This window comes from Anopheles coluzzii, chromosome 2 (assembly GCF_943734685.1).
Source record: "Anopheles coluzzii chromosome 2, AcolN3, whole genome shotgun sequence".
Taxonomy (NCBI): domain Eukaryota; kingdom Metazoa; phylum Arthropoda; class Insecta; order Diptera; family Culicidae; genus Anopheles; species Anopheles coluzzii.
In genome coordinates, this window is record NC_064670.1 from 87,535,889 (window position 1) to 87,550,308 (window position 14,420).

The 14,420-nt window shown below is 44.7% G+C and overlaps 1 protein-coding gene across 8 annotated transcripts in view; it reads right to left on the reverse strand.

Moving 5' to 3' along the window:
- LOC120951009 (uncharacterized) overlaps positions 1–14,420 on the reverse strand; it is a 104,493-nt gene that overhangs the window by 29,119 nt on the left and 60,954 nt on the right. For all 8 annotated transcript variants that reach the window (XM_040369473.2, XM_040369472.2, XM_040369474.2 and 5 more), the window contains exon 3: positions 360–1,116. In XM_040369473.2, coding sequence (XP_040225407.2) covers positions 360–467 — 108 coding nt within the window. In that variant the 5' untranslated portion in view covers positions 468–1,116. The remainder of the gene's footprint in view (positions 1–359; positions 1,117–14,420) is intronic.

The following is a 14,420-nucleotide window of genomic DNA, read 5'->3' on the forward strand; positions in this document are numbered from 1 at the left end:
AAAAAAAAACATGGAAGCCAAGGTAAAGAAATGGCAGAGCCAGTACTGTAAACTGATTGTAACCGGGACCCGGAAAAGACGGCAAAAAGGATTGACTGGAAGGTAGCAAAACTTTTACCAGAGGTTCATTCCTCAAGGCAAAACAATCCTCACTGTAGGCGAAGAAAAGTATGTTTGAAGGCAAGGCATGCCCACACGCTTGTGTCCGAGCAAGCGGTAAATTGATTTCTGGAACCATCAAAACTTCGCCGAATATGTTGGAGGACCTTTTTGGGAAGAGTTGAATTGTGCTCTTAAGCTGCCTTACTGTCTTGCCTTAAGCTGTTAGTGACCAGAAAGAGGAACTAAAGACAACTCACCTCAACATCATCGTTCTGCTCCGGCACGAAGTCAAAGTCTTCTGCGAGTGTAATACTGGTGCATAGTAAAAATATGATACAAAACGTTTCCTGATATCGTAAATTCATTGTAGTAGCGGGTTTGAGTTGTCCGTCGTTTTGTGCTGTTTGGTGGTGTTTCGGTATAGGTCCTCCCGCTTAGAAAGCGCTCGTGGGCATTAGTTAAGACAGTGAGCTAACTAGCTTCTGCACTCTGCGATTTGTGCCACGTTCGTTGTATTGTTTTCGTTGTTGATAATGGGCAGTTGAACCGGAAGCTCACACGCACACAACTACCAAAATGTGCACTTTTACTAGTTCTACCAAACCAGAACTCGGTCCACGGTTGTTGACAGCGAAGTCACAACCGCTCTCCTGATGCTAATCTATCACCTTATGGGTACGGCGACGGACCGCTCTCGTCAATCCATCCAACAGTGATTGATTGATCTCGCCTGCATGGGTAAGGACGTGCTACCCCTTTTAGGATCGAGTCCGTCGGCCCCGTATCGTTTGACTGGTAGTTGAGGTGGATGACACGATGTTCGTTTGGTAGATCACATGCGCGGTTGGTTTATAAGCGTTCGCTTATATGTTACGGGATCCGATCAGTTCTTTCGCGCAGTGCTACTTGTTGTTCTCGACGTGATATGTTGATTTGTCTTTGGAAGTTCTCGACTTGGAGTAAACAACACTAGATGTTTTTCATCCGGAAGACGAAGACGTTCGTGGTGAATATCTGGAAAGAGAGATTAAGAGAAAGCATTAAAACATTAGTCATTATGTGTAGAGTAGGATAGATTTTGAGTCGTGATCGAAAGATGGATGATGTTGATGACTGTCATTATAGGCATAAATGTGTTTAATCTAGCCATCGAGGCTGAGAAAAGGGTCGCTTCATTCATAGATTGTAGGTGAAATGGGTGGAGAGCATTTTGCCACAATATCTGAGAAGTTAAAGTAGAGGCAGCATTGCATTTTGGATTGATTGATGTATATACAAGCAGAACTAAGAACTTAATATATGCACAATATCTACAGCTCAACTTTTAACAGTTGTGCCAGTCGATGTTTAGTGTAAGAATTTTTTAAACACATCTCTATAACAGCATTTGTTTAAAAAAACATATCTCTTATTGGATCACAGTGTATTACGAAAAAATGTTATTGTTTTAGTTTTAGAGCTTTCACAACAAAATTTTGCTTCCTGAAGCATTTTTTTCAAGTGCAATAGCTCAGTATGTTTTCATCAACAATGGTACGGTCACGGCAGTGCTCTCCATCCAGAGGTCCTTATCGCGAGAGTGAGCGTGTTTAAATGGCAACAAACTCATTAGGCAGTAGGTAAACCCCCACTCCCCACCGCTGGTCATTACAAACTGATGGGGTAGTTCATTCCAATGTCAAACTGGCGTCATCACAGTGAACTGGCCCGTGCGTTAGTGATTAAGGAGAACTCTCTACTACGACTAGCGCACTGCCTTCCGTGGATGACTAGGCCGAAGCATGAGATAATACGCCTGAAATAAACTTTCACCGGCGTTTCGTCGATTTTTATAGTGATTTGTTGTACTTAACCCTAACAACACAGCTACACATTATCGCTAGTTGCTAGTTGTATGTTTGGCAAACAAACCCCTTCTGCACAACGGCAGTTTGCTGTTCCACCCATTCCAGAGAACTTTGTTTCGTTACTGTCTGGCGTCATTTAGCTATCAATGTGAGCATCGAACATAGTTCACCACCGCTTAATACTTCCGCGATTATGACACAGCCCACATTGAATAATCACTCCCAACACGTTCCCGTACTTTGTGCGCACGTGTGTGTGTGTGTGTGTTATCGCGTTGAAGGTACGTAGTTGACGAATATCTATTTACGCCCTGCTTTCAAATTAAATAGACAAACTAAACTCTTGCGCCACGCCACGGTCAAATACAGGAGGAGAATTGAAGAGAGCTGAATGAATGGAAACACCTCTCCGACTCCAATGTCTACAGATACATGCTCCCTCTATTTTTATCACATTTATCACCAGCGCCTGTCAACCATTTGTCTGCAGCCGCGAAATGACACCTCTGTGCGTTGACCGTGGCGCTAAGTGACGCGAACATGTCCATCAATTCCATTTACAACAACTTCCAATCGTTTCGTTTTTTTTGTTTTCACTTCTCTTCGGATGGCGATTGTTGTCGCTCACCTTTCGCCCCCGGCATTCGCAAAACAATTGATACGGTGTAAGATTACGCAGCGGGATCGATTTACACTTTTTATTTGCTAATCTTAATTGACAAGTTGTTGAAACAGCACATCAAAACGGGAAGTCACTACCAGTAATTGTCAGTAAGAGATGCAGATTTGCGTTTGAAGTCAAAGGAATTCTATAAAATTATTGATTTAATAGATGTGATCCCTCAGCAGAACGAAGATTTTGCTGGTGTGGTGCAATAAATGAAGCATAAATGTGTGTTTAATAGAAATGCTTGAATTGGAAAACTTTATTTTTATTTTTTGTAACAGTTTACACCAGTCCAACCGCTCAGCCTCGTTTGTATGTAGGTTGCGAGATGGGTTTTTAATAATTAAAAGCCATTAGCAAATTGCCAGCAAACACAAACGGTGGTCCCTGCATGGAATGCATTTGCAAATTAAGTAAGTGAGTGTTCGCTCAGCCGGTTTGCGGCGGGCAGAATGATACAGGACAAATAAACTGAGCAAAGTTGCTGTATGCTGGAGCCCCACCGCCGAGAGAATGGGGCCATGGGAAATACCATTAATTATTTTACTTCCTTTATTTATGCCCCAGTTTGTCACACCGGGCTGGTCGTCGCAGTGTAGTGCAGAGGCGTTAATGTGGGGAGAATATTGAAGGATGCTCAAAACGTAAGAGAGTTGGCAGCGCAAAAACGAAAACGCTCTAAATGGGAACAACCGACCATGACAAACGAAAGAAAATAATCAAATTGAAACACTGTAAACACATGGGGCAAAGCCACCGAATGGGTCACTGGTTTCTTGTTGCATCCACTAGAGACACAGCCGTTCTTTGATGGAACACATTGGGTGGTAGTGCAAACTCAACGATGTGGCATAAGTCAGTATGCTTTGTCTGATTCTAGTAAATCGAAATCAGTGAACAGCGCACTTGATTATTACGAACAGCTTAATTCTGTACGTACGAAAATGGTAGGACTGCAGAGTGAATGAAGAGTATGAAATGCCCGAATGTGCCAAGATGATTAGAACAATCACGATAGTTAATTATAAGTTTTTAGATTTTCATGTCATAACTACGGTTCCGACTAGTGTTGGGAAAAAGAGCACAATTAGGTGTGCTGTGCGCACACGCACGCACATCTCAGTGTGCGGTGCACATTTCGCACTGTGCGCGCTCTACGCACTGTGCGCGCACCCCGCACTGTGCGCGCACTCTGCACTGTGCCCGCACTCCGCACTGTGCGCGCACTCCGCACTGTGCGCGCACTCCGCACATTTCGCACAGTGCGAGCACACTTCGCACGGTGCGCGCACTTTTCGCACATTCCGCACAGTGCGAGCACAGTCCGGACTTTTCGCACACTTCGCACAGTGCGAGCACACTCCGCACTTTTCGCACACTTCGCACAGTGCAAGCTTCACTTGCTTCACTTTGCACTGTGCGAGCACACTTCGTACCATGGTGGTACGTACACAAAGACCACGACCACACGACCAATGTCAGCTTTTTCTCTTAGAGTTCATTTACTCAGCCATCGGGTTCGTCTAACAGTGGATGAACTTGGCGGACACCTGACCTCTTCGAATCCCGATCGATTCGAACCCGTTACACAAACACAAGGATACAACACACCCAGACAAAAATTTAAAGGCCCCGAAACACAATATCAACACAGCGGTCCATAGCCGAAGAAATTATCAGGAAAAATCGGCTGACATCAAGCACGCGTTTCTTGAAAACAACTATGAACTGTGAAGGTCGTAGGTAAACGACGCTCCAGTGGGTTGAGGTTTCTCTTGAATTTGGCTGAGATGAAACGTGTCTGTGCTTGTACTCGGAGCCACCGCTTTGCGATTGTGCAATAAAACAGACAGCTGGTTTCACGGGAAAACTGTTATTCGCGTCGCAGGCTTGCGATAGCAGCGCATGTTTTGATGCAAAAATTACAATTTTCACTCGGAGCCCTAGTCAAATTTTGTGATTAACTGAAGAGAAGACATGGGACAGGGCAAAAGGGGAGGGGGGGGGGCGATGGGCATGTGTGTGGTATGAATGTGTGCAAGCGATTTATGGATCTTTGATTCGCCCCGACTTGAACTCGTCGCACCAACGGATCGGAGTCGCTAATGCTAACTGATGCTGATGCTTAAAGGCGGTTTGTCAAAATATGCTCAGTACCATACCACCTGACTTCCTGTAACATGGTACGAAGTGTGCTCGCACAGTACAAAGTGAAGCACTGCACGAAATTTGCGAAACATGCTTGCACTGTGCGAAGTGTGCGAAAAGTGTGGAATGTGCTCGCACTGTGCGAAGTGTGCGAAAAGTCCGGACTGTTCATGCACTGTGTGTAAAGTGCGCGCACTGTGCGGAGTGTGCTCGCACAGTATGAAGTGTGCTCATACTGTGCGAAAAGTGCGCGCACTGTGCGGCGTGTGCGAAAAGTGCCCGCACTGTTCGAAGTGTGCGAAAAGTGCGGATTGTGCTCGCACAGTGCGAAAAGTGCGAAGTGCGCGCACTGTGCGAAGTGTGCTCGCACAGTACAAAGTGTGCTGTGCAGTGCGCACAATGAGGTGTGCTGTGCGCACAGTGCGCACTCGCGCACAATGCCCAACACTAGTTCCGACATAAAATTGATCACTAAACATCCATTTATTTAGTATAATTTGATCGGGGTGTTTAATTGCATTTGCAATAACTTTAATTGCAAGAAGCACATCTTAATAATACTATGACCATCGTAGCAATTTTCGCATTAAAACGCACCACCCGTGCATCGTCATTGCAATAATAACGACGACGTTTAAACTGCAATTGACTGGTCCTTCCGCATCATTACAGGCGCGGTTCGATCGTAGCACAGATTCCACTGTACAGTGTGTTGTTTAATTTATGGTCATTAAGATCAGAATGGCCAAGACTGAAGAGCGGCGGTCGCCACGCTAGACAGCATCGTCCTTCGTCCTTCAATCGATGTACGCAAGATGGTGGTGCTGCTGCTCGTTAGCATCATCAGTGATGCAGGGAGAGAGAGCGCAAGCAAGCTGAGGACACTTTAATTGATTTGCTCTTGCACTGCGCGATATGCGACCCCGGCCGCGAATCGACCGGTCTGGCACCACCGTCCACCGGGTACACCCTGTATCGGTGTATTTTGTTCTGCCCAGCTCGATTGCTCTACACTCCGCATAATAACGCGAGTCACGAGCGTCGATAATCAACGGCGGAAGATGAATGAAAGTGCGAAAAGTGTGCCGTCCTGTGAAATGCGTGCGAATATGGCCAAGAGTGCGTCTGAGTTGGCGAGATACTCTCTTAGGGTAAGAAGCACCCTTAGGCGGTAAAGGTAGATCCGGCAGACGTGGTAGTTCCGGCTCCTCCTTCCCCCTCCCAAAGACGTCGACGAACGCTGATGAACCGCATATTGATGAGCTCGTAAATTGATAGATGATAATTGATGGCAAGCAATCGTTTGGGGCCAACTGATTCACGAGAGTGTACGGCGGCACACCGTAACGGCAAAGTGGACCAAGGGATCTGGCCAGTGCTTCACTGTTGTGAAAGACCCATCTAGGATCATCAATAAGTTCTTTTCCGATTGCCGGATTGCCGCGTTGATGATGGTGAGTGCAATTTACGATCGTGTCAGTGAGCCATTAAAAGCGATGTGGCCAATGGAGTTCTTCGAGGCGCGATAAGCTTCGACAGAAATAAGCACAGACAGTCGCTTGGGGTTACAATGTTTTCCGATCCGATTCTGGGAATGGAAATATTTTGCTTTCTAATTAAAAACGCTTGCGCATATGAGAGTGATTCTTTGAAGGCTTGCCACTTACTCATCGGCTTGGTTCAATTGAATGATGCTTATAGTGGTAGCGCTGTCAAGACAAAACCCATATCAACACAAATTTGTCATCGCAGAAGTGCTCGAACTTCTGGAACGAACGAATGAACGAACGAAACGAACAGCCCTATGCCGCGTCTGGCACTGCGGCCAAACAACATACACACGCCCTCATTAATAAGTTAAGTGGGTTCGATGATTAAAACTTGTTGCTGAAAAAGCATGCTTGTAGCATTGACACGCCATGGACAGAGTGCATGGTTGAGTGCAGCAGACCACGGCGCACAAGTTATGTTCCGAGTTCTAGGTACAATTGTAGCTTTAAAGCAAATGGTTGTTTTTCCTCGCACTTTTCCTCACCGCTGATTGATACCGGCGGAGGGAAAATATCCCTCTAAAGTGTGTGGTGTGAACAAGCTGAACCAAATGATAAATGTGGCATGCTGCGGCTGCTGCTACCCCAAACTGCACTCCCAGCATCCCAGTTGCAGCTATGCCCAATGTTCGGTTCTGCTCCACCCGAATGCTTCTGCTCCCACAACTGCCGTTTGTTTCGGAACGATGATAATGATGATCCGGAGTGATGTTGATACATCCATAAAAATATCCCAGGCACTGGCTGCCCCCCCCCTCCAATTTCCCGAACCAGAAGCGCAGCATTTATGTGCGCTCCGCTTACGACATGTGTTGTTACGATACGTTGTCGGGTTCTGGTTCGGTGCGGTCCCGGGGGCAGATGGTTTGTTCTTGCCAGTGGAAAGTTTTTATTTGCAAGATGCACTACACACTGTTCTGTGTGTGCGTTTTCCCTGAGCGTTGGTTATGTTTTGTGCCCGTTGACTAAGTCCCCATGGAGCATAATCCATCGAGTGAGCGTTGCTGCTCTCTTGGTATCATACTTTGTGGTATACTTTGTAAACGCAAAAGTGCTCTGCCTGCGGTTTGCATTCACGTGTTTTTCACACGCAGAGTTGATCGTGATCGTTTGTCGCACGGGGCAGGATCAGAGGAAGCGCTCAACTGAGCCGCAACGAGCGAGCCGCTTTCGTTAGTTTGTTTCGCTTCATCCAACACATCTACCAAGCGCTCAAAGAGGAGTTTACAGTTGGCTTTGCGCTTTGGAGGTTTTTTTTACGCCACATTTCAAATGAACAACTGCACGCAGTAACACCCATCCGAGGCGATGCTGGGGGTGAGTTGCTGTATGGAAAATTGATGCTTGCATTCCATTCAATTGAGCAGCCCGGGCAAGAGTGGGCCTAAATTGTTAGCATCCAGCTGGTTGCGGCTGTAAGCATTGTGCGGTGTCTCCTGCGTTTGCTGTTTGCATTTTCCTCTTTGTCACAGCAGCTTCACAATCAAGCTGCGGTGGTGGTGTAGAGTTTGCAGTGCGTACTTTCTTAAATTAATTATGATTTGAGGCGAGTTTTTGCACGCCATTTACTGGTGGGAGCGTTATGCCCGTTTCGGGATAACATAAAGCGCGAAAGGAGAAACAAGTAAAACGTATCGCGTGGGAAATATTTATCATTTGATTTATTTTGGAATTCCAACGCAAACCACAAATGCGTGAAAGAATGTCCGAAAGAATTTCGGTTTTAATTGTCCTTGCGTTGTTTTTTCATTGTAGGAACAATTTTCTTTATCGACGTTGATTAAAGGCATCGTACGAGCTATCTTTATTCTCAGGTCCAATTAAAACAAGATGCATTTTAGAGCTAAATTAAGAAAATTAGAATATTATAAATGTGATACAAATACCACATTATTCTGCACCACCATTTTAACGAAGATGTAATTGAAACTTTATTCCATTTGAAATTAAAAAAAAAAACATTTAAACGTCAATATAAGAAAAATATAAATAATCTAAAAGGAGAGAACAGAAATGAATAATTTAGTAAGAGATTACACATTCGATTGTATTGAAAAAAGATGTTAAAGCCACTAACACGAAATGCATTACTATAATATACCTACAAATCTAAAGAAGCAATCTGTCTATTCAAACTGGAGCAGCTAAAAAAGCCTCTAACAACCGGATGATGGTTTCGAATCACACCCCGTACCGGATCGTCTACGCCGTTCAACCCCCGGTGCTAAAAAAGCATCGATGACGATGGGTCGGTGTTGTCTTTCACTTCCACTTCCGGTCGCTAAAAGGGTTTGGCACCAGGCTCGGATGAATCCAATAACCACAAACTTTACGAAACCGTCGTCGGCACGCTGGAGCCGAGAAGTGGGTGGATATTTTTAGCAAAATCTCTACCAAAACCACCATTTGTTTCAACGAACCCGCATCGGTGACACATCCTGTTAAGTGTGCGTCACTTGGGCCGCGCAAAATGCCATTAGGCTAACGCAGACAGAACCTGGGGCACTAGTGGAAGCCACCGCTTCCTGCATTGAACCGGTTCAGAGTGCGGCTGGTTAAATCGGACGTCGCTAGGAAGCCACTCGCCTTCAATTGGATTTCAGCAAAGGACAAATAAATCAAGAGTCAGTCGAAATGGTTGGTTTTATTGCACGGTAGAGATCATGGGTTGAGTTGAAACAGAAACACCAAGCGTAACTGGCACCGGGAATTCGAGGGAACGAACGTAAACGAATGAAAAGCGTAAAAGGTTTGTGGAAGATATTACCAAAAAAAAAAAAAAAAAAAACTAGAGCAAAGAAAGCGTTGGTAGCGCAAAGAATCGCCACGCCGAGACGCGTGCAATTGGCATGGGAAAGTTTGCAGATGTGTGTTCAACGCACGCAAACAATCTACGTTCAAAGTCAAATCACGGCAGGAGGTCTAAGCGAAAACCTCCCCTTGGCCGGGGAAACGTTTCGCAAGGGTTGTGTAGAAAAAAAACAAGTCAAATTCTGTGCGACTGGTTTTTGTTTTACTCCATGATCCGATTAGCAACTTATTCCGAAGCAACTTATTCCATCAGATTGGTAAGAATTATTTTTCACAAAAATTTGACGTAAATATAGTAACAAAACTTACAGAGTTACAGTACAGAGAAATATCGCTCGTGAAGGTTATGTGTCACAAAATACTGATGATATTTACATTGTACATTGTGAAATGTAATGAACTAATGAACTAATGATAAATTCCAATTTTATGCTGAGTTTTATGCTCAGACAAGTGGAGCGTTTGGAACGTTTGTGCGATGTTCTTTTAAAAAATTAAAATTATGCTCTTTAAATTTATTTAAATTATTTCCTCACCAAATCAAATAAATAATCTTCAAAAATAAAATGACGTTTTCGCGCTCTACAAGGCTTTCGAGATGTATTTTATTTATTTTATTTATTCATTTATCCACTTGACATAAATATCATGGTGAATCTTGGTCCTTATATATCAATGATACATCGCGAAGAGCAGAAACTGGAATATACAGGATTATATTATGTTTGAAGTCGCCTGCTGAGCAGTCTGCCTTTGAAAGATTGTTCCGATATGTTAAAGTCGTACAGTGTGTAAACCTCATTGAACGATCTACTCATGGCTGTTAAAGGGTTACCTGATCCATAATCGATGAAATTCTTCGTATTTTCTTCTTTGGGCTCAACAACCGTTGCCGGTCAAGGCCTTCCTATAACCACTAGTGGGCTCGGCTTTCAGTGACTTTTTATTACCATAGCAGGATAGTTAGTCCTACGAATATGAGAACGGTCCATTCGGGACTTGAACCCATTCGGGGCATGTAGTTAAGTCATACAGTCTGACGAAAGTACCACGAGACCGGTATTGAATTAGTATAGTTTACTATAAAGCAAAATTGAATATTTCGATGAACAGCCAAGATTCCAATACAGAGATGCTTCCACAGAAACAATACATTTCTAGATTCATTTTTTTTAATATTAGAATAATTTTAAACAATTCTATTAAATTTCCTTAATATAACTTAACAATTTATAAAAATGCAAAAAAAAACAAACAAAATTGTTCTCAAGCAAATATTTCACTCAATACAAAAGCATTTCTTCAGCAGTGGATCAACAATACAACGTGTTATCGATGAATAAAATAAATGCGCAGTTACATTTTTCATCACCATAAAATATTGAATGGAATATAAAACTACAGCGTACAATGCGTGTAAAGAACAATGAATCACTTCTAACAAACACATCCCCCGATTTCCCTAAAATCGAATCGATGCGTCGAATTCCAAACAACATTCACCATAACGCCTCCATACATATACATTTGTGTGGTCCCTTTCGACACAATCAACATTTCAATCTGCCAGGCAACTTCAGTTGCAAAGCCCTCCCTGGTCAGATGCGTTGGTAGGGTGGTGGGAGGGGTCTGTGCGACGTTCAATCTGTCACCAACGGTGCTAAAATTACCGACAACCGAAACGCGATAAGCTACCCCCGGTTCATCCCCGGTGCCGGATTATGCTTTGGAATCGATTTCGCCCTTCCGCTGGGCAGTTGTGGAACACAAAAAAAAAACACACACACACGCACATACAAAACAAACAATCATTTGGTTCGACTCTGCCTTCGCAAATTTCTTTCATCCACGCCCGATCAATCAATTGAACATTGGGTCTGGCTGAATGATGATGATCGCGCGGGAAGATTGAAATCTTTGACGTATTGTCTTTAGATCACGGCTGTGCATTGTGTCCGTTTCGTAAGCTATCGGAAGGATAATGCTGGATGGAACTTCCACTCCCTGCCTTTGCATTGCTTTTCCGGTACTGTGCTCCGCGCGTTAGGACACTGGACGAACGTGTGGAAACAATTTTTGTGCTCTCTTTCAACGGTACAAAACGAAATGAAAGCAAAAAAGAAAAAAATCATCATCAACAACTTCCGCTTGACAATGTCTTGCCGATAGCAGCAGCGTCTTTACGGTAAGACATCGCGTGAACAAATTCCATTCATGCAAGATTCAAGCGCCGGCTGCTTGGTGAGTGACTGTTGCCATCTTACACGCGCGGGAGTAAGGCCGTGTCTTGTCGGGCAGCAGAGCTTGGCAGCGTGTCCTGGGGCGCATGGCGGGTAAAATATGTGCCAGTTGTTGGAGGTGCACACAATGGAGAAGATTTATGGAGCTTTCTTCTAGTTTTATTGCCACCAGACAGTCGTCCCTCGTTTAGCGCGCTCTCACGGATCGATTGGTTTGTTTGTCTATTTGTTTGTATGCTTATTTGAAGCATGAAGCGAGATGCTTTCTCCCCACTCACTCCGTCAAATGGCAGGCGTCCATTTCTTCGCAGGCAGATTTGCTAGTAACGTGTCCAACAACCTTTCCTTCACTCGCTGCAAATCTAAAAGTAAAACTGCTGAATAGCACGTGCGTCTTGCATTTGGCATGGAAATGGCTTTCGGAAGCGTCTAACAATCCGGGAGTGTAATTTGCTTGCGACACATTTCATCTCACCAACTCACCCCATTGCGAGTACCATTTGTGCTCCCTGCTTCCATTCCTCCCCATTAGGGAAATTATTAATCGTGAAGATAAATGGTCTGAAAAGGATTTTTAATGTGTTTCTTTGCTTCCCGCCCCATCTGCATCGTGCAGTTAATCATGGTGCTGAGTGTGATGGAATTTCGTGGAAGCATATCGACAAACGAGATGCCAAATTGAGAGCAAACAAGAAGAATGCAAGAAAAAAGTACATTCCAAGAAAAATGAGTATGTTGACATCCATGTCATTATAAATCGCCGCTCGGCCTAGCGGGGCGTGATTAAATGAGCGTCATTTAAATGCATGTGCATTTCTCATTATCGTGGTGTTTGGTGGGACTATGATGATGTGCAAGAGAATTTAAATGTTTAATTGAATTCTTTCGTCGATTCTTGAAGATTCAGAAAAAAACCTTCACGCTTCTCACGCTGGTTGCGATTTCATAGAGTTTGGGGTCTATGTACGCTCGAGGGAAAGCCTTTCTTTGTTGCGCGGTCATATTTCTTGAGAAAACAATACTGAAAAAAACAACTCCCTCTTGGCTGCCGATGGCGAGGTGGCGTCCCTCATTCACCGAGATTGTCTAATGTTTTCTTTTATGATGGAAATCTTTGTTTTGCTTATGTGTGTGTGTGTTTTTTTTTTGTTCACTTATATCATGCCCATCACCATACGGATCCGGCACGAGCCCATATTGACAGAAGGTGCTGCTGCATGCACCGAACCCACATAAATATATGTGAGCACAGCTTGGCGAGGAGAGAGAGCGACAAACATAAAAAAACCCTCAAACAAATGCAAGATGCAACTGCAGCAGCAGCAGCAGCAGCAGCCGATCGACTTGGCTGATAGGTCGGTTGGGGGTTGGTTTAGTTGGTTTTGTTAATATTCGTAAACAACACCGCCCACCTTGCCCCAATGCACCCCTTTTTTTCCTCGTTGCTGTACCCAATTCCCCTGCCCAGGTTTCTAACAACGGTTGGGATTTTTATGACTCGAAGCTCGAAGTGAGAGGATATGCGTACGGCGCGCATCGTGAAATATGAGCAGCTATTTGTGTTTGCGGACACAAAGAGAGCACATTTGCATTCCCGAAACGGAAGCAGCTGAGGACCAGCAGCAGCCTAGGCTTATGGCGATGATCGTCAGCATACACCGTCGTCCCGATCGTCGTCAGCTGCAATTTCTTGCCGGTCGGTGTAAATGTTACATCGTTATCCCCGGCTACGAGGTGTTATTGTGGGTTGGAAGTCTCGGCGGCGGCTTGCACGCCACAGAGAGCAACGGGCGCCCACAGAGATTGTTTATGTTGATTCGTTTGCTTCCACACACACACACGCGGTTGTTCACGTAAATGCTCGCTTTTCACTCCACCTCCTCCACACTGCGATGACTCATCCGCCGAGCCTTGACGCGTGCTTGACGCCATCGAGAGCGTGTATGTCCTTCGGGCAGCTCGTATCTAGCGCCAGAGCCCGGGGTGAACTGTTACGACAGGCTGTCATTGATGCCATCTTCACCAACGGCACGGCATAAACCATCAAAACAAAACCAAAAGAACAACTTGGGTAAAGTTCTGTGACGATAGTTTAGGCCTCGCTGACGGTTGAACAGCGCCAAGAATCTGCCCGCCACTACATCATTATGCAGCGAATGCAAATTCAAAGCTACCGGGCTCGGCGACAGAGCGTGACATGAGCGCTAAAAGGTAGCCGCTGCCCGTATGTTCTGCTCGTCATCCGATGGGGGCCGCTCCCGGTGCATCCGATTTGACACTGGATATGTGGCAGTGTCTTCCCAGCGTTTTCTGGGAGTGCGCGGTGGCTGACAAGTAAGCACCCATAAGTGCCGGCGGTTCGTGTCGTTGAAGTTTTCGGCAAGCGTAAGGTAATCGGAAGCGCTGCATTTGAATCGTTTTGGAGCGTTATTTGTTGAATCCCTTAGTGTCGGTAGTGTGCAATGGAAGGTGGGTGGAGCTGGCGTTTGAGAATGTCAACGGTGCCGTGGCAAGACAATAGAGCAAAGGCACGATCAGCGAGATTGTCACATTCTAGGAAGTCGTAATTTATTACGGAATTACGTCGAGTCTTGGTACGTAATTCGAAAATGTGGAAGCAACCGAGACATTATGCGCTTACCTTAATAAATAGATACTCATAGATTGTGTAATTGTTACAATCTTTCAACGTGCTGTACATCTCATTAGCTGCTGTTTATAATGGTAAAACTGCCGCTTAGATTCTACAAAGCCTAGAGCTTGGAGTGTGCTTCTGTATTGATTTTCCCACAGCTCGTAATTGAGTAATAGAGTGCCCACTTCACAAATCCACTCGTGTTCGTGGAACGCTGCACTGTGTGGAACGCCAAACGGATAGACGAACGCGTGCAGTAGTAATAGTACATGATGAGTGGTATAAATCGTTTAATTTGTAAAACTGTTATTATGCCACTTAAGCACACGCAAATGCGTGTCCGAGCGGTAGGCGATAGATTTTGTTTTGGTAGAAGAATGATTGTTTTAATGGTCGCACATTGGACAGAGGGAATGGTGG